Source organism: Enoplosus armatus, chromosome 17 (genome assembly GCF_043641665.1).
Source record: "Enoplosus armatus isolate fEnoArm2 chromosome 17, fEnoArm2.hap1, whole genome shotgun sequence".
Taxonomy (NCBI): Eukaryota; Metazoa; Chordata; class Actinopteri; order Centrarchiformes; family Enoplosidae; genus Enoplosus; species Enoplosus armatus.
Genome location: NC_092196.1, coordinates 2695421 through 2714997, shown reverse-complemented (window position 1 = coordinate 2714997; position 19577 = coordinate 2695421). Strand labels below are relative to the sequence as shown.

General features: G+C 41.4%; 1 protein-coding gene across 2 annotated transcripts; it reads right to left on the bottom strand.

The window, feature by feature from the left end:
- Positions 1 to 2949: 2949 nt before the first annotated feature.
- lin7b (lin-7 homolog B (C. elegans)) lies at positions 2950 to 19199 on the bottom strand. Of its 2 annotated transcripts, XM_070923153.1 has the most exons (6): positions 18969 to 19199; positions 13494 to 13612; positions 12422 to 12493; positions 7459 to 7668; positions 5612 to 5775; positions 2950 to 3581 (listed from the first exon to the last, which is right to left on the bottom strand). In XM_070923153.1, the coding sequence occupies exons 1-6, from the start codon at positions 19042 to 19044 to the stop codon at positions 3560 to 3562; spliced, it is 663 nt and encodes a 220-aa protein (XP_070779254.1). In that variant the 5' UTR covers positions 19045 to 19199; the 3' UTR covers positions 2950 to 3559. The 2 variants fall into 2 exon arrangements, with proteins under 2 accessions (XP_070779254.1, XP_070779255.1); XM_070923154.1 differs by lacking the exon at positions 7459 to 7668.
- Between the last annotated feature and the right edge of the window lie 378 nt (positions 19200 to 19577).

Genomic DNA, 19577 nt, shown 5'->3' with positions numbered 1-19577 from the left:
GTGTGTTCACCGGTTTTGATGATATGTACATTATGTCTATTGAACCATCTTGGAACTGTAAACAGGAGTTTGAGAGGGTGATTTTATAGACTAAATGAACTGTCTGAAGCCTTATTTATGTGAGACACTGTAGATGTTGCGTGAGCTTTGAGATTGCATGGAGGCGTTTATGTGGGTTACCTGTCGCAGTATTCTCCGAAACACCAAACCAACATGGCTGCACCCTGCACTAGAGCTTGGCTGTATTCGAAAACCGCCTACCACATACTACTGACAAATGCAGTATGCAGTACATACAGCATGCTGCTTTTCTTAATCAGTACAACATCTGAGTGTTTTTGACATACTGGATATTTTGCTTTGGTTTTTCATACTGCATGCTACATTTGGCCAGACGGTTTCAAATACAGCCACAAGGCTATTTGTCAAACATTAAACAGTTTCTTGCAAGAGTTGAATTATTGTTTCCTGTTGGCTCCCAATGTGTTTCAGTTGTGCTACAATTTCTCCCATGCAGCTTAACATTTTTGCTTTCGACGGTTTCTTTCCTTCTCCAGCGCTCCTTTCTGGCTGTGCCAATGACTCATATGCAATGGTCCTCCTCTCTGAATGGGCCTCATACAGCTAGAAAGATGAATGGGAAACTGCTCGTCGAGACTGAGATGGTCAGGGGGGGTGGGCAGGGTCATGGAGGGACCAGGCTGTTCCTCAAAGGCATCAGAAGGATCGGGCTGCTCCTCAGAGGCTGTGGTGGGAAATAGAGGGGTTGAAACAATGGTGCCTGGTGGTGCACTCCCAATCCCGCACTTTCCGAATATGTCGTCCATTATCTGTGGAATTGCAGAGTTGTTAAAAGGGAAAAGTTGCTTTTACCAGCTAGAAGTGCAAGAACAAACTGCAAACATTTGGGCTGCAAGAATGTTATCTGAAAAAGCATATACATCAATTAAAGTCATATTCCACATTATTGTTATGTAATTTAGTTGTTTACTCACCATTTCAGTCTTTCTGCAATTTCTTTTGTAACTTTTATAGTATGGCCTTTGTCCTCTCTCAGGGTTAGGAACACAGATTCCATTTTAACCTGTAGACAAAGGTGACCTCCATTGCCTTATATGGGTTTGTTAACTGACAATGAGAAACCACACCAGTAACTGGGTTCCATAATTGGGAGTGCTCCTCCCTCTTCATGTTTGCAAATCTGATAGATGGAAAGGCTAAAGCAAATGGTGTAATCACCTACACTATCAGAGTCCCCTCAGATCAGTAGACATGAAGGGCAAGCTTAATGAGCATGAATTGAACAATGACCTGCTGTGTTGTTAGATGTAGGCGATTGTTCCTGGCTATATGATGTCTACATGGATGTATACGTAATTATATCCTGCAATTGTAGTGCAAACAGCAATTACAGTTCCCAGACCATTTGTAATGATTTGGTTATATCTTAAGCGTATATGAGAATTGCTAGAAATAACACCTAATTTTAAATGATTGTGAATTGAGTGTCTGTTCATTTTAAAACAAATCAATGCAGGGCGTTTGAATACTGCATGTAAAATGCAATTATTATTTTTCCAAACAATTTCGGTCTGTGGTTTTTACCAGTTTGCAATTATGGAGAATGCACAAAGGCGTTACATTTTCAGAAACGTACTCAATAAATGCTTTTCTTGCTGCTTAAGTTAATGTAGATAAACACTGTGGAATAATGATGAAAAATTAGAATGGAACTATGTTTTTTCAGCTTTATTCAACTTTATTCAACAAGAAAATGTACATATTACATCAGGCACAAACAAGTACACAACACAATACAGGAGATCTAATTAAAATAAATAAATAAGGACAGAAAATAGCAATACATTTGACTTCAGGGGGGTTTCATCAAATGTGTTTCTGTAATATTCTAAGAACATGTTGCTTTTCTTTATAGTTTGTAGGAGCAGTAAATAACATTAGTGGTATTGCAAGCAGGAGAATTTAAATCAGACCAAAATTTCGTTGTTTTTTTACACTGAAAGAACAAATGGAAAGATGTTGCATGTCCACAAAAAGAACAAGACAACACCCACATATCTGGAGGTTAGTTAGAATTCACTGAATAGATTTTATGTAAAATTTTGAAATTAAATTCTTTGACTTTGTCAGGAATACAACATTTATTAGGTAAAGCCATGTTTTTTTTTCCAGTTTATGTCTTCCAAATGTGAGCCCCAATAAAAGTATCCTCTCGGGGTGATTTCGCTTTTACTTTGAACATTTTGATGAATATGTTTTTGAAGTGTCATCATTTAATTGTGAGTGGTGTTGTGAAACTTTTGCGCAGCCAATTGGAGTTTCATCAATACCATGGGGTAAAAACACCCAATGGGCGCTCAGCTTGATCTATTGGCAAGCCAGTTCCTATAAAGCATTTTCACTTCTGCAGCTGATAGCGCCTAGCTCTCTGAACTACGCGCGCTGTTCTCGCGAAATTTCCAAGTCTCACGCACGGAGAAATTCACTAACCATCATGCAATCCACCCAACAAGACGGCGATTGGAACTAATTGATTTGAGTATTCATTATATAATCATTCTACATGAACACAAGTTCTACATTCATTTTTGGAATTTATGGCGCGTAGATCTCGGTTATCTTAAATAAGTCAGCTGATGAGTCGAAAGCGGAAAAGAGAGTGAGAGACGGGGAGAAAGAGGGAGAGAGAGAGGGCAAGAGAAAATGTACTGCTTCTCTCGCAGAGCAAAAATGTGTAGACAATTACTAGTACATATACAATACAGTTTACAATTTAATTTGTAATTAAAAATTTGCCCCCAGGGCCCCACACTGACTTAATCCAGCCCTGCCCGCCTATTTGACTTATTTCTGAGAACAACTTCAGCTGCGTATACTGAAGGAAGATTTTAGAGGGCGACGCATATGCAACAGGAAAGAAGATAGCAATCAGTTTACACAGTTAAGACTTTATTTCATGAATAATTATGCAATTATGCATGAATACACAAATAAATGAATACAAAACAATTATCAAAACTTGACATGTGCCAGCCACTGATTTATGTGCGGTTCATAATGCTAATGGTTAGCCCTCTAGCTGGGACATCTGATGGAGAATGGCTGTGAAGGTTGTAGGTGTCAGTTTCCACGTTTCCTCTGCTATGGAGGTCTAACTGCTGACAGTGGACACTGCTGCGGAGTGCAATGCACTACATAAGAATGGAGTAAATAAAATGACATGAGAATATTAACACTAGGTTCTAGTTAAGCCACACACACTAAAGACAATGTGTTGTCCTTATGTAACAGGATGCTGAGGATGATTCCACACATGGTGTGGAACACATGACAACAAGCTTACTCTGCATTTATCTAAGAAACGGAAAAAGGGAGGGGAGAAAATCCTAAACTGCAGCGTTGGCTTCATGAAGAAGTTCATGTAACAGGTGTTGGTAGGCTACTTTGGTTTTTTGCTTCTTGTTTATGGTCTTGCCTCCCACTGGAACAGAAGAGCGAGGAGGGTTGGACAATGAGGTGGATACAGGCATTGGATTAGCTAGCCCCTGGACTCCAGAGACCTGCAGGAAGAGAGATAGAGAATCATGCTGCATGATGGTAAACTACACTACAAAAAGTGAAATAGTGAAAATTTGAACAAACAAGGTTAAACTTATTGCATGCTTAAAAAATGTGTCTCTTGGTGACTGGTTCATTCACTTAACATAAGTACCACAAGTACAAAGTTGGCTGGTGTGTAGAACATGGAGGCCATGAGAAGAACATCCATCCATTCAGTAAATCGCTATCCTATTCAGGATCATATGGGACTGAAGCTTATCCCAGCGTGAGAGGGGTCTTCCAGGGTTAACACACATTCCCAGTTACTGGCCACATTTCACCTGTTATTAACATGTGATCTGTAGCTCGATCTCTCATGGTATAATGCAGGTGTAAATGCCTGCTGCATGCATTGCAGTTGAAATGCGATCGGCTTGGCCAGACCACATCGTGATCAGATCACAGCCAAGTGTAAACATCAGTCCTGTTTGGCCATATTCTTCAGAAGAGGTCACCTAACTCCTCCTCTTCCTACTATCCAAAGCTGTACATCCAACAGTTACAGAAAAGGAAAAATAACTACACAAGTCTGCTAGCTAGCAAATATAGCCCTTGTCTACTGGTCCGACGCACACTGGAGATTTTTTCAGAATCAATACGACATCCGGGTGTTTTTGACATACTGCATATATTGCTTTTGTTTGCATACTGCATAGTACATTTCGTGCAACATTTTGGTCAAATCAGTACATACTGCTGGTATAGTAGACGGTCTCAAATACAGCCACTAGGCTTGTTTGAGATGAGCTGCGGCTTGCCTCGAAAGTAGATGAGAGTAGCTGATTGTAGTTGGGGGAGTTATCAAAAAAGCATGTCTCGAACAGCTCAGAGATGGCTGACTCGACTTGCAATGGTGGAAGCAAACTTTGGTGTTCTTCTTGCAGATGAAGTGGATGAAATTGAAATTGCACTATTATTGTTGATGAACACCGTTTGTGGAGGCAATTACTGGCAGTATCAGTATAAATTTAAAAGTATGATAACATTTCCTGACTGATCACTTTACAGATCACTTAAATTGTGCAAGAAACATTTGACACTATTAGTTTTTTTTCTAATAAGTCAAAGGCGATAAAGATATTGAAAACAAACTAGATAGAAGTGCAGAGATACAATAAATATATAAAAGCATAAGAATAAAACTACAATCATGTGAGGATCATATACAGCAGCAGCAGTGATGACAACAACAGCAAAACACCAAACAATGTTGAATCTCCACCTACCCTATTTGCATATTGAGATCTGATCATAATGCAGGGAATTGGGATAGCTAGAACGCTTGATAAGAGCAGGTGTAAATGCAGAGGCATGTGATCAGATGTCATTATTCAGACAATGTATCCAGATACAGATCACATGTTAATGCCAGGTGATGTAAGCAAACTGTGGAGTAGTGTTAGTGTGAAATAGAAATGTATGTTGATTTTCTGTATACCAACAACTAAAACAGTATACTATGATGATTTGTATGTAGTACATACTATTGAATTAGTATTTAGGGTATGGTGACACTGTGTACCCGAATATATATATTAACAGTGTGAGTGTGTGCAGACCATAGACTGTATATAAAGATGGACAACGTGTCTCCACTTTCTCCCACTGTACAAAGATGAAGCCAAAATATCCTGGATATGGCAATTGCCATCTTGCGCTGGTGACGTCATTTGGAACCAGAGTCTGCGAAGTAGTGATCAGGGGTGGAGCTGCAGCATCGAGGTCCCGCCCATACATCCACCCGAACCAATCGCGAGCACACCACAGTCAATCACAGCTGTCAATCATGATGTCTGGCCCCCTTTTGACATGTACTTTGATTTTTTTGTTTGGCCCATGTCCCATCCACTAACATGGAAGGGGAGGGGTTTATGACCTTATACTGCAGCCAGCCACCAGGGGGCGAGATGTTTTGGCTTCACTTTGGGGGAGCTGTTATGTCATCCATCTTTATGTACAGTTTATGTTGCAGACTAACAAGAAGCCTCACGAGTAGCTGGTGTGCTGCTGTCGTCTCCGGGCACTCCTCATCTTCTCAAAGCGAGCCTCCATTTCCTCCAGGACCTTTGGGGTGTAGCGGACCACCAGCTTGACTGAACCCTGGGCTGCCTTCAGCAGCTCCACAGCCTTCTCATGGTGCTCCCCCTCAACGCTCTGCATGGGCACCAACACACAACAGCCTCAGACCGCATGCTGAGGGGCCAAAGGGCTGCAGTGTACCGTTCCGCTACAACGGTTACTTTCACTGATCATCACAACTACTGCCACAGAGGAGAAATTAATTAGTGAACTCTACAAAGCTCTACAAATCTTTGTTAAAGCCTTTACAGTTAAAATCTGGTCCAAAATGTTTCTTTTAAGTATTCAAGAGCTGCATTTTTGGACTGGAAAACATCTTTTGATTGACATTCAAAATGACCAACCACAGACCGCTTTGGTGTGACAAGCTGAAAATTTTGGAATGATGCTACCTGAAAAACATACATACATTTAGCCTATATTTACATTTGTCACTTCAAGTATCTTGTATCTGGATAAAAGCCAGCATTTTATCCAAATACAAGACACTTGCATCTATCTTGGTTTTCCCGAACTACATGCAATTCTGGGTTGGCCCTACTTCAGCCCAGAGGGTGGTGGTAATGCACCTGAGGCTGTTAAGTAACTGCCAAAAAGCCAGAACAAGAGCTTGTTTAGCCGCTTACAACCATGATAACAACAATAACAATTAAGCTAGCTAGCTAACAACTATCCATAAACTAACACAAACACATGGATGAATCACATTGATGAAAGAAAAACGTTTTATTGTCTTCATGGACTCTCATTCACACTGCTCCCTCACCCACACAGATCAGTCAGTGTTTGCACTGATCAGTGACCAGATAAATGTTACAACACCTTCTGTAAGATTGTATGTGTTGAAATTGGGTAATCTGATTTCAGTTCATCTTGAATGCTTATGCTTAGCCTTTTTGAGATCCGATCAGTTTTTTTTCTTTCTTGTTTCCGTGAATAACTGAACTAAATGTAGACAAAATACATCATGCTAAACTATTTCCACCACAGCAAATTTAACAGAGTTAGCAGAAAAGGCAATATCTATAATTGTTTTGTCATGATAAGACAATAAACAATAATTATTAACAGCTGTACCCTGAAAACTCAATTCAATGTCTGTAACAATATGTGCCGATAAATACATAGCAAATAAAACCTAAATAATTTGCTGAGAATCACAAGAGGGAGAATTTTTTTTTTTTGTAATATTGGTGAAGTGACATGTTTGGATATATTTTTACTACAAGACACATTCAATTCTTAATGCTTATTTCTCTCGTCTGATTTAATATCCATCCTGATGGGGATGATTACTAAATAGCTTGTTAATTGTCAGTTGTTCTATGTGCAGGTGCTGAGAGTAAAGCAAATTTTATAGTTTTCATGTCGGCCCATCTCAGCGAGGGCTGCACAGTCTGGACAGCGTGATTACATCCATGTATACAAGCAATAAAGTATAAACATTGTCCGCATCCGTTTTTGGGCTATATCTGTCCCATACACCAGCTGTGGACACTGAAATGGCTTTGAGAAAGGCAGCACCAGAAATATACGTCTGCAACACTTTGGCTTTAGTGCAGGCCTCTCTGTATATTTGCTTTGCTAATCATTAAAGCTAACCATCTAGAACCTGATAAAGTGGATAGTCGTCTGTATGGATATCTGTTAAGTTTATTGTTTTGTTTTTAATAACTGGCATTAAAATAAACTTGTCTGCGTGTGTGTAGATCCTGTTAGTGGGACTCAAGTAGTTCACAGTGGGCCTGAGCTCCTTACCACTCCATTGACAGACAGCAGCTGGTCTCCTCTCTTCAGCCCTCCTTGGCGGTCAGCCACACCCCCAGGGATCACTCTGGAGATGTAGATGGGGGAGTTCTGCTCTTTGCCCCCCATGATGTTAAAGCCCAGACCCTCTTCTGTCTTGGGCAGCTCCACCACCCTTGGGTGGGCGTGGCCCTCGCTGGCTGCAAAGGCTGCAACTGTGGCCTGGTCAAGAGGTAAAGATATAATCAGCAAAAAAAAGGTCTATTCCATATAAAAATGTTTGTGGAAGGAGTTAAATCTCCAGTTACATCACTGAATTTATCAGACAAAGCTGTGTCAAATTAAGCTAGGCTGTGGACTGTAAAAAGGTTTGGACATAATGGGGCCTATTTTCGTGTCGGCTCCAACGTAAGTGATGAGGGACACAACCTACAGTCCTTGTTCTGTACAAAAATATATTTCGAAGTTTATCTGAAGTTGATATCAGGCTTTGGCAGTCTGAGTCAAATCAAGTTATCTTTCAAAATTACAGTGTGGTTCAGAATTCGCTCATATGAACAGTAGCAAGCACAAAGTGTTTCAATAAACAAACAGGCCCGTGAATATTGTTTTAAGACGGACTTAAAACAATGTGACCCTATCATTTAAAATGTAATTAACTATTTTTTTCCCCAACAATACATTTATTCAACTTTTTTTGTTTATACACATGTATGCATACAATTGTCACAACCATATACATATGTGCTTCAACAAACAGCACACTTTTTGAGACATGTGTGATATATAAACAAAAACCACAACAAAAGAAAATCAGTAAAGAAGAAAGAGAGAAAAAATAAAATTATATATATATATATCTCTCAGACATGAGACAATCTATGTATACATCTCAAAAGTGCGATATAGTCAAGGGCACTTCATCACTCACTTAAGTTAAAACTTATTGTACTGAACCACTAGGTTTACATCACAAATCAGTCATTCCCCACGTCCTCATCCTCCAACTCTACAGATTTCAGGAACACCTCAAATGGCCCCCATATTTTCTCAAAGAAATCCTGCCTCCCTTTTTGCATATATGTCACCTTTTCTAAAGGAAAGGCCGATAACATTTGTCTCACCCAAAATGTAACGTTTGGCACATTGGTCTTTGGTCTTTTTCCAAAACAGTGCGATTGATCTTTTAGCATGTAGAAGACACATATCCATCATTATTTGTTCACTTTTGGTGAATTTGGAGTTCTTTGGACATATTCCTAATATATAGAGAGCAGGATTCCTTGGGATATGCTTTGAGATCATTTTTTCTATTGCTTTACTAACCTCCTCCCAAAAAGCTTTTACATTATTACATTGCCATATACAGTGAAATAGCGTCCCTTTCTCCTCAGTACATTTCATACACAAATCCAGAGTATTCCTATTATATTTACTCAAAATAACTGGGGTAATATATGTTCTCATAAGCCATTTATGTTGTAAGTCTAAATCGTGTACTGATTGATTGAGTGAGAGCTTTGGTACATGTTCTTTCCCTGTCCTCTGATGGTATATCCATTTCTAAGTCTTCCCTCCACGCATTTCTTTTATAATCTGAATTTTCAGTTGAATTGAATAGTAACAAATTGTATAGCTCTGATACAGCACCTTTACTTGAGCTGTCTTTGGACACAAGCTTTTCTAAATCAGATAATGAAGGCTTGGTTAGTAGATTATTTTGGCTTGTTCTGATGAAGCTTCTGAGCTGAAGGTATTTAAAAAAGTATTTTTTATTTATACCGAATTGGCGCCTAATTTCTTCAAATGTCATCATACTTTCTGAGTTGGGCAAATATATTTGAATTTCAATTTTTTGAAACACAGCATCCGCCCTTATGAATTGTTGGTTTCCCCAAATAGGACTGTACTGGGATAATATATTGGGCTCTTTAATAAATTTTCGTACTTCAAACCATACCGTAATCATGTTTTTAACAATCTGATTAGTGGTTTGTTTCATCAAATTTGTCAATGTATCTGAGTAGAAATACATTGGTAAAGGCAGCTTTAAACATTCTAATTCCATTTCTTTCCATTGTGGAGTATCGCTTTCTGCAAAATAGAATTTAATAGACCTTAATTGTACTGCCCAATAGTACCAAATCATATTTGGACATTTTAGACCTCTTAACTTATAAGGTAAATGTAGCAGAGACAGCCGAATTCTAGCTCGATTGTTTTTCCATATGAATCCAGTTATCAGCTTTTTAATTTTATGAAAAAAGCCATCGGGTGGAGGCAGTGGGATATTCTGAAACAGATATAACAATTTAGGAAGAGTGTTCATTTTTATTATATTAATTCTACCAATCAAAGATAAGGGCAGAGGCATCCATCTATTAATTGATGTTGTTATATTCTCCATTAGCGGTTCATAATTGGCTTTAACAATTGAAGCCAATTTAGGTGTGATTTCTATTCCCAAATAAGAAAATTGGTCAACCACTCTAAACCGAGACACTTCACTTATTGGGCTTTCCCTCTATTTCTCATTTAGTAGTAAGACTGAAGACTTGGTGTTATTGTGTATCCAGAAATGCCACTAAACGATTTTATTAGATCCAGCAGTGCAGCGATAGTTCTTTTCAGGTGTGAGATAAACAGAACAACATCAGCTGCGTATAACGCCAACTTGTGTTCTGTACTGCCAATTGTTACTCCAGCTATTTCCGCATGCGTTCATACAGCTGTTGCTAATGGTTCGATTGCTAAAGTAAATAATAGTGGAGATAGAGGGCATCCCTGACGGCATCCTCTTTTAATTGATATAGGTTCTGATATATTTTTGTTTGTCAATATTTTTGCTGTAGGGTTTGCATACAATAATTGGACCCACTTTAAAAACCTCTTTCCATATCCAAATTGTTCCAAGACAAAGATAAGGTCACTCTACCTTATCAAAAGCCTTTTCAGCAAAGATAAGAGAGCTGTATCTGAAGTGTTTTCCAGACCCTGAATTATATTAAGAACACTTCTCACATTATGGAATCCTTGTCGTCCTAAGACAAACCCATTCTGATCTCTATGCACTACACCAGGCAGAGTTTCTTGTATTCGCATTGCTAAAATTTTAGAAAGAATCTTAAGATCGAATTCAACAAGCTTATTGGTCTCATATTTTCGCATCTATTACTGGGTTTTCCTGGTTTTGGCAACAATGTTATTAGTGCTCCAGATATTGAAGTTGGCAAATTACCACTATGGAATGCTTCTAAAAACATTTCCAGCAAAAGCTTCAATAATTTGGATTTAAATTTTTTGTATAAGTCTATTGGCAGCCCATCAGGTCCTGCCATTTTACCTGCTTTCATGCTATCAATAGCTTTGCTTATTTCCTCCTCTTTTAGATCTGCCTCCAGTTGCGCTACGAATTCACCTTAAACAGTGGGAATTTTTAATCTATCCAGGAATAAATTGTGGGCTTGTGGGTCATATTTTACATGGGGCTTTTTACTGAAAGCAAAGATCCCTGAATGATCAAATATCTCCCAAATTTGTCTTCAATTACATTAGAGACTTGAAGTGGCACTGATTTGTGGATGAGAATCATAACTCCTCTAGCTTGTGATGTAAATGAAGCTGTGTAGACACTCTCTGGTTCTTGTAAAGAATGTCTTTCTTCATCTTGGCTGCTTTCATGACGAGCATTTTCTGTTTGTAGTTATGGAACTTCATTATCAAAGTTCTGGGTGAGTCTTCAGTGCTTCTCTTTGGCCCGACGCGGTGCGCTCTTTCTAACACTATCGGGTCCCTCAAAGGGGCCAGGTCTAGCACCTCTGGTAGCCAGCCCTCCAGGAATGCACAGGGATGCGGTATTTCGGCTCCCTCCGGCAGGTTCACTAACCTCAAGTTATTCAGCCGTGATCTCGTCTCCATGTCGATAACTTTACTCTCCAGGGCTTTGTTCCTTCTTTCCAGCGACTGAACCGTCTCCAGTAGCCCTATGTGCTCGTCTTCTACAGCCGACAAGCCTCCGCCTGTGTTGTTCTTTCGGTGCAGTCAACCAGATCTTTCTTCGTTTGCTCAACAGCAGACAAAATCCCGTCAAGACGGGTTGAGAACTCAGTTTTTAAGTTGTGTATTGCCGTTAAAATTTCGTCTTTAGCCCCGGTGAGCTCGCTTCCACGGTGCCCTGTAACCTCAGCGCTAATGTCAGCTTCTTTGCTAAGGCTAGCTTCGTTGCTAGCTTTTTGCTCCATACTTTGTGCCCCGAAGTCAGTTAACTTAGCTTGTGTCGTCGTCTTCTCTCGATCCCTGTGCGTTTTCCCGGAGTTCGGCATCCCCGCGTCGGACTCAGTGTTCGTCTACACTTTTTTTAAAAGCAAGCCTGCAATTTATATCAAATTGAAGCGGAGTCGGGTTGAGCGTGACTTTCTAGCTCGCGGCCATAACCGGAAGTGTAATTAACTATTTTAATTGAACTTTCTCCAAGCAATAGATGCGTTTTAATTAGCATCAAAAATCATGTTTAATGTGATTAAAGCAGGAGAGTCTGTTATGCAGATCAGTCTGCATTTAGCCATTCATGAATATAAGGGATTCTGCTTCATACTGTCTGAAAAGCCTGTCCTTCAGTTCATGAAATCCCTGCATACATCTGAAGGCAGCACGACACACATGTTGATAAATCTGCCGTTACAAACAGCGTGTTCACCTGGATTACATGACATGCACCTGACATCAGGCTGACAGAATAACTTCACACACCTCTTTTCTCACAACAGACTGGTCGATTATAATTCACCACATTGAATTATGTGATTATAATTAAGACATGACGTAACCATTTGCAACATTAGATACAGTATGATCGTATAAACTGCTTCACCAAACTGTTTTCTTAGTGTTTCTATCATCATTGCACTAATTCACTGTTAAGAAAACCCACACCATCATGTCGTGCTATTTGACGACGTTAGTTTGCATGTAATACCTTGGCTGTTGCCTGTGCTCGCACCTCTGGTCCTCCAACAATGTCTAGAGTGTCATACAGCTGCTCATATACCTGAAGGACAACAGACCAACATATGAGTATAGTAAAGTGACATGTACTGGCAACACAAGTGATAGACAACATTGCAAACATCCAAAAAATTTGAACCTTTAAGTAACTAAATCATGATGTGTTTGTGCCCAAGAGATCTCACACACAGTACTTTGATAACTGAGTTTTCAAAACAAACATGGGGTTAACAGTGAAAGGAATAGTTCAATGCTCTGGGAAACATGGTAACTTGCTTTCTTTCTGAGAGTGAGAAGAGAATGGTCTCACGTCAGTGTGTTTAGTACAGAGCTGGAGTCAGGACGTGGTTAACCTTGCTTAGAATAAAGACTGGAGGCAAAGGGATACAGCCACAGCCTGGCTCTGTCCAGTGAAAAAGTACGCCAACCAACACCTCTGAAGCTCACTTATTACCATGGTATATCTTGTTTGTTTATGATTGTTTTGTTTATTATTTAAACATTATTGTTTATTTTTATTATCTAATTCAAATTTAGTTCATCCCTGAGGGAAAACATGTCCCACCCCAGCACTGGCTAGTTCCTTCAGTCACAGGCTGCTTCACCCACGGTGTGTGAAGGAGAGATACCGCAGGCTCTACAATCAGCACTGCTCCCAGTAGACCACACACACCGGAATGGACCATCCTCTCTCATGCTATATGTCTGATTGTATAATAAATGGTGCAATATCTACATCTCTCTATGTGCAATACAGTATAATTCCTTTACCTTTATTTCTTTCGTTCTGTGAACTTGTAAACTACAGTTGTTTTTTAGTTTTAGTAGCTTTTATATAACAGTCTTTATTGTTTTCATTTATTATATCTTGATTTTCTACTTAATGTCTCCTTTATGCTGCTGTAATAATGCAAATTTCCCTGCTGAGGGATTAATAAAGGATTATCTTAATTTATCTTATCTTAAATCAATAATTAATTATTATTATTATTATTGGGAAGGAAATATTATTGTTTCCCTAACACTCTGCTGTACATCCATACCTCTCTGATGGCGGCACAGAATTTGCTCTGTAGGACTCTCTGCAGGGCCTGCAGTTTGGGAGGAGGCAGCTCACCACTCCGCTGCAGCCGGTCCAGCAGCTCGATCACCCTGCACACATCTAACACACACAAAACACAAACAAGGCTGGATTACCAACATGGCAAAGCAGGCAACTATCCCTGAAGGCCCCAGATCCACAGGCCCCATGTTCATTGTGTGCTGCGATTACATTACTATGTCAGGCAATTACTTTGAAAGAATTTGATTAATTTCAAACAATAACTGAAGCACAATAACAACTACAATGTAATGGGCTTTAATGTGGCCCCTACCTAATCAAGAGGGCGTGTCTGTTAGCGGGGCCCTATATCAAGATCTAGTTTTACTACATCAAGTATTTCAGGTGTCACTATGTCAGTATATTACAAATATGTTGCATACTGGCATTTTATTTATTACAAATATGTTGCAAATAAAATGATCACAAACTAACTGACACAGCAAACCTTGGGTATTTCGGCATAGGAATACTTGGGCTCGGGCAAAATGGGATGGGCCCTGAGGGTTCCTCTTTACTGCTGCACTGTCACTTTACAGTACATGTCAAATTCGCATGACAATTTGGCATGAGCAGCATTTTTTCTTATGCCGTCAGATTTATGTCATATGACGCGACCGCGATAAAACATGCTCATGAGCAAATTATATTATTTCACATGCAGATATGAACTGCCACTTGCACAATATAAGTCCGCAAGCACAAATTCAACAACCAAGTTGTACAGGCAGCTGCGAGCCAGAAACAAATCACAGGGGGAAAGAGAGAGAGGGCAAGGAATGGCACCTGCGTGTATAGTACTAAACAGTAAGCCCACAAAGCAGCCACCACCAGGGTGAGTTATAACAATGACAAACCCTGGTTCACAGCAAGACTGCAACAGTTGAGGTTGGAAAAGGAAGAGGCGTTTAAGAGTGGCAACAGAGTTTAAGGAAGCCAAGTACAGGTTTAGCAAGGTGGTGAGGGAAGCTAAACGACTATACTCGGAGAGACTACAAAATCAGTTCTCCTCCAATGACTCTGCTTCTGTGTGGAGGGGGCTCAGGCAGATCACCAACTACAAGCCAAGAGCCCCTAACTCTGCTAATGACCGACGCCTCGCCAACAGCCTCAACAACTTCTACTGTCGCTTTGAAAGACAATGGGTCAGTCCTAACACCATCCCCCACACCATCACCCACCAGCTCCAGCCCAACAGCCCCAACCCCCTCATCACACCTGGGGCTGAACTTTCACACCTCCTACCACCACACAGACATCTTCAACACCTCACTGGAGACATGCCACGTGCCAGCCTGCTTCAAGGCCTCCACCATCATCCCCGTCCCCAAAAAAACAGGGCCCACAGGATTAAATGACTACAGACCCATCACCCTGACCTCTGTGGTCATGAAATCATTTGAACGCCTGGTTTTGTCCCACCTCAAATCCATCACTGACCCTCTGCTGGACCCCCTGCAGTTCGCCTACAGAGCCAACAGGTCTGTAGATGACGCCGTCAACTTGGCCCTACACTTCATCCTCCAGCACCTGGACTCCGCAGGATCCTACGCCAGGATCCTGTTCATGGACTTCAGCTCTGCCTTCAACACAATAGTCGCGGCTCTTCTTCAGGACAAGCTCTCCCAGCTTAATGTGCCTGACCCCACCTGCAGATCAGCACCGGCTCCCCTCAAGGCTGCGTTCTTTCTTCTCTACTCTTCTCCCTGTACACCAACAGTTGCACCTCCAGTCACCAGTCCGTCAAGCTCCTGAAGTTCGCGGACGACACCACCCTCATCGGACTCATCTCTGGTGAGGATGAGTCTGCTACAGGTGGGAGACTGACCATCTGGTGACCTGGTGCAACAACAACAACCTGGAGCTTAACGCTTCAAAGACAGTGGAGATGGTTGTAGACTTTAGGAAGAGCGCCCACCCGCCCCCATCACCCTGTGTGACTCTCCAGTGGACACTGAGGAGTCCTTCCGTTTCCTGGGCTCCATCATCAGCCAGGACTTCCCTCATCAAGAAAGCCCAACAGAGGATGTACTTCCTGAGGCAGCTGAAGAAGTTTAACCTGCCACAAACAATGCTGGTTCACTTCTACATTGCCATCATAGAGTCCATCCTCACCTCCTCCATCACCGTCTGGTACGCTGCTGCCTCCACCAAGGACAGGTGCAGACTGCAGCGTATCATCCGCTCTGCAGAGAGGGTGATTGGCTGCAACCTCCCATCTCTTCAGGACCTGTACTCCTCCAGGACCCTGAGGAGAGCAGGGAAGATCGCTGCCGACCCCTCCCACCCCGGACACTATCTGTTTGACACCCTCCCCTCTGGCAGGAGGCTGCGGTCCATCAGGACCAAAACCTCCTGCCACAAAAACAGTTTCTTCCCCTTTGCAGTCAACCTGACAAACATGGCCAAAGACTTGCACTGATCCCCCCCCAACACAAACACAAGTTATACGTTATATTAACGTACACTGCCCCTGTCCCCCCCTGCGTTACATTAACACACCCACCCCCTACTGGAAACTTTATTTGGTCACTGCACTGTTATTTATCTTATCTTATTTTTTTACCTTTATATTTTTACATTTGTTGTCAGCACCATCAGACCACGGCAAATTCCTTGTAATGTATGTTACTTGGCAATAAACAGTTTCTGATTCTGATTCTGATTCTGACCATGCACACATGTGAGAGAGTTTCTGATAGGTGAGCGCTGGAGGGCATACATGCCCTCACGTTTTGTCTGCTCTTGATGTTGAGTTCTGCTTGCTTGAATCGACCTGACTTTACACAATTTGGGGTCAGAATCCAGGGGAGGCACTGGCCCTCTGATGATTGATCACTTTCAACGCGATAACACCAGTATTGTATCGAACTCTGTTTGCCCCTAGCCCTGCCCACACAGTAACAGTAACATTCCCAGCTGTAAAGATGTGTTTCCCCCTGCTATGATGGACAAATTTAGGAACAGCCGGCTGAAAATCACAGGACTTACCTGTTAGCCTGTGGGCTTCCTTTCATATCAAATACAAGGGGAACGGCATCTGACAGTAACATTCCCAGCTGTCAGGATGTGTTCCCCCATGCTATGATGGACAAATTTAGGAATAGCCGGCTGAAAATCACAGGTTCATCTTCATGAGTAGGTTGTTGTCCACATGGGGAGCAATCTCACATAGCTCCCTTTCTTGCCTAGGTAAGATAGGGTAGTGTGGAGAATGTGTGCTATGGTATCTTCCGTTGATTGGGTTAGGACGGTAGGCAAACTGTAGTGGGTCCAGTGTGCTGCGTAGTGAGGAGCAGATGTATTCCTTGACCAGCCATTCAAAGCCATTTCATCACTACTGGGCGGTAGTCATTCAGGCAGACTGGTCTTAGTTTCTTGGGAGAAGCATGTGGTATGATAGACCAGCCCACGTGATGCTACTCAGCCAATCAAATCTGTGCATTCCAGGTGCTAAACATTGCGACTGAATACAGACAGACGAGAGAGGTGAGAGGCGAGTGACCGATGATAAGACGAGTGAATGATACAGGGAGAGAGACTGTTAAGTCAAGATGTGAAACAGTTAACAAAGAAAAAGGGAAACTTTTTTCACAAAAAAGCCCTGCTTTTCTGAGCCACCTCCATGAAACATCCTTCAGGTTAAATGTGTGGTAATACCTCGGCATGCGACCATGCCTTGAATTAACTCCTGGCGGCATAAGTTATAGTACTATATTGGCAGAATACAAACCATATAAAACATTCGCTCCTCCTTCATTCAGATGAACTTGGAAGGGGACTTTTTTCGCCCTGACTTTAACACACCTTTATTGCACTCTCTCTGTACTCCCCTGTACTAGGCTAATACATAAGCAGGCAGTGGGCCTACAGATGTAGCCTATTATATAGCCTTTTCACACATCTTTATCAAGGGAACGCTTAACCTAATATGGGTTGGGAAAATTGCTTATACTACGCTATTTGGCATTGTCTGACTGAGTGAGCACCAGCAGTAGCTGATGGTCTCACTTTATGATTACGATTATGTTATGTTATATTACACTGGGGAACACAATTTTTGTTGAATTAGGTCTGACAGCTGTTTTTAACTAATTTTTGGGTGCGGAATCCAAAAACTGATCTCAGTTTTTCTCTATCACGTCAAGTTTTTGAACCATAGGATCCCCGTTTTCTTAAGAAATATGAAAAATACTGTACTTAACAGATATGTGTGTGATAGTACTGACCTATTGGGAGCTGCACACACCTCTCACCGCACTGTCTCAATTGTGACTGCACAAACAAGTTGCCACGTAGCTGTAGATGAGTCCAATCGTAATCAGCTGGCAAGTCTTACTACAGCTAATCAGTGGAATTTTGCTTATCTGGAGGGTAAGCTGTGGAGAAAAAACTTGACGTGCTAGAAAAAAAACTGACTGCAATTTTGGAATCAGCATGCCAATTTTAGTTTTAATCAGCATAAAAATCTAACTCAACAGAATTTTTTTTTCAAATTGTTCCCCATTGTTATTCATCATCGCCATCATGGCATGACACACGCACTACCTCCCTGAGAGTCCTTGTTTTCTTGCATGCTACTCTCTGCTTACCGCTTCAAGTACACTCACTCTGCTCACTCTGTTCCTCCTCTGCCTGGCAGTGGCCGTTGTCAACCGCCTGTCCTCCTTCCACCTGTTGCTGCATAGTGGCGGGTATTGCTGTCGCCATAAATGTTGAAGCTACTGCTGCAGCCCCTTAAGCAAACATGTCTGATTATGATTTTTGCAAATTTGGCGGCATCCGCTTATAGACTGTTCTCCGCACCTCCCTTGTATTGTATCTTATCCATAACGGTAACCTTTTTTTCCCTTTTTATTTTTTTATAGATGCGCATGCGCCGTTTAATGAAGGCACTGAGCCCAAAGGGGGAGAGGTTTAAAGATGTGATTGGGCCAGCCCAGTGTCAATTAAGAAAATATGGGCCAATGCACCTGTTTTATCGGCTGGCCACACAATAAAAACACAGTTGAGTCGGTCCTAGGTGCAAGTCGGCCCACAGGGAAAGTACCCGGTCCGCCAGATGGCCAGTACAGCCCTGATGTCAACAATGAACTGGCACAGTGTGCATGGATTCTACAGACAATGGCGTTTACTACAAGAACGAACCCAGACAGGGCCTGAGCTACTGGACACGCGATAGGCCGAACCTTTGCAAATGTGTATAAACGTGTGTAAACGTTCTGCGACATACACTGTGTTACTTTGTTGTACAAATGACAAATATGTAATTTGCCATCAATAACTTACTCAAGACGAAGAGCTAACTGTGCAAAAGCACCAGCATTTAAGGAATACTATAGGTTTACCGTTACAGACATTTATATTTTAACCAGTTAATTATTGTGAAGCGGTCAGGCTAGTACGTTAACGTTACCTCTTTCCAGGCAGAGCGGCTCTGTCATGGCCGCCATGTCCGCTTCCTTGGCAGGGTGGTAGTAAGAGGACATCATTCTGATCTCCTTCGCGTCCAGGCTGATCTCCTAATTAACACTGCGTAGATGAGCAGAAAATGTGGTTCAGCAATGCGTGGTCCATTTTTTATGATGACATGGTCATCAGACGGAAGATTAGCAGATACTGAGTAAGGGCCGAGATGCTGGACTGAGGACCAGCCACAACAACCAGACAGCAGCTTCACTACGACTCCGGGCTTCAATGCCTGACGATGTAATGAGCCGTTTCAGCATCCTCTACGTATGTTTAAAGTAAACCTACTCGTACAGCGCAGATTTGAAGCAGAGACGCAAATTAATAACAAATGTATTTTTATACAATTTACTATATCAGTTAAGTATTTCGAATTGGTTAAATAAACGTTGTCCAGCAATAAACAGGAAGGAATCATTACTTTGCTAAATTTATGATGTTGTGTTTGTAAAAGGCCATACTAGCGATTTCCACGCTTATAGCACTGTTACTGCATATCGTGTAACTTTACATTCCTGCTTACAATATTTCATTTCATACTGCAATATTTGATATT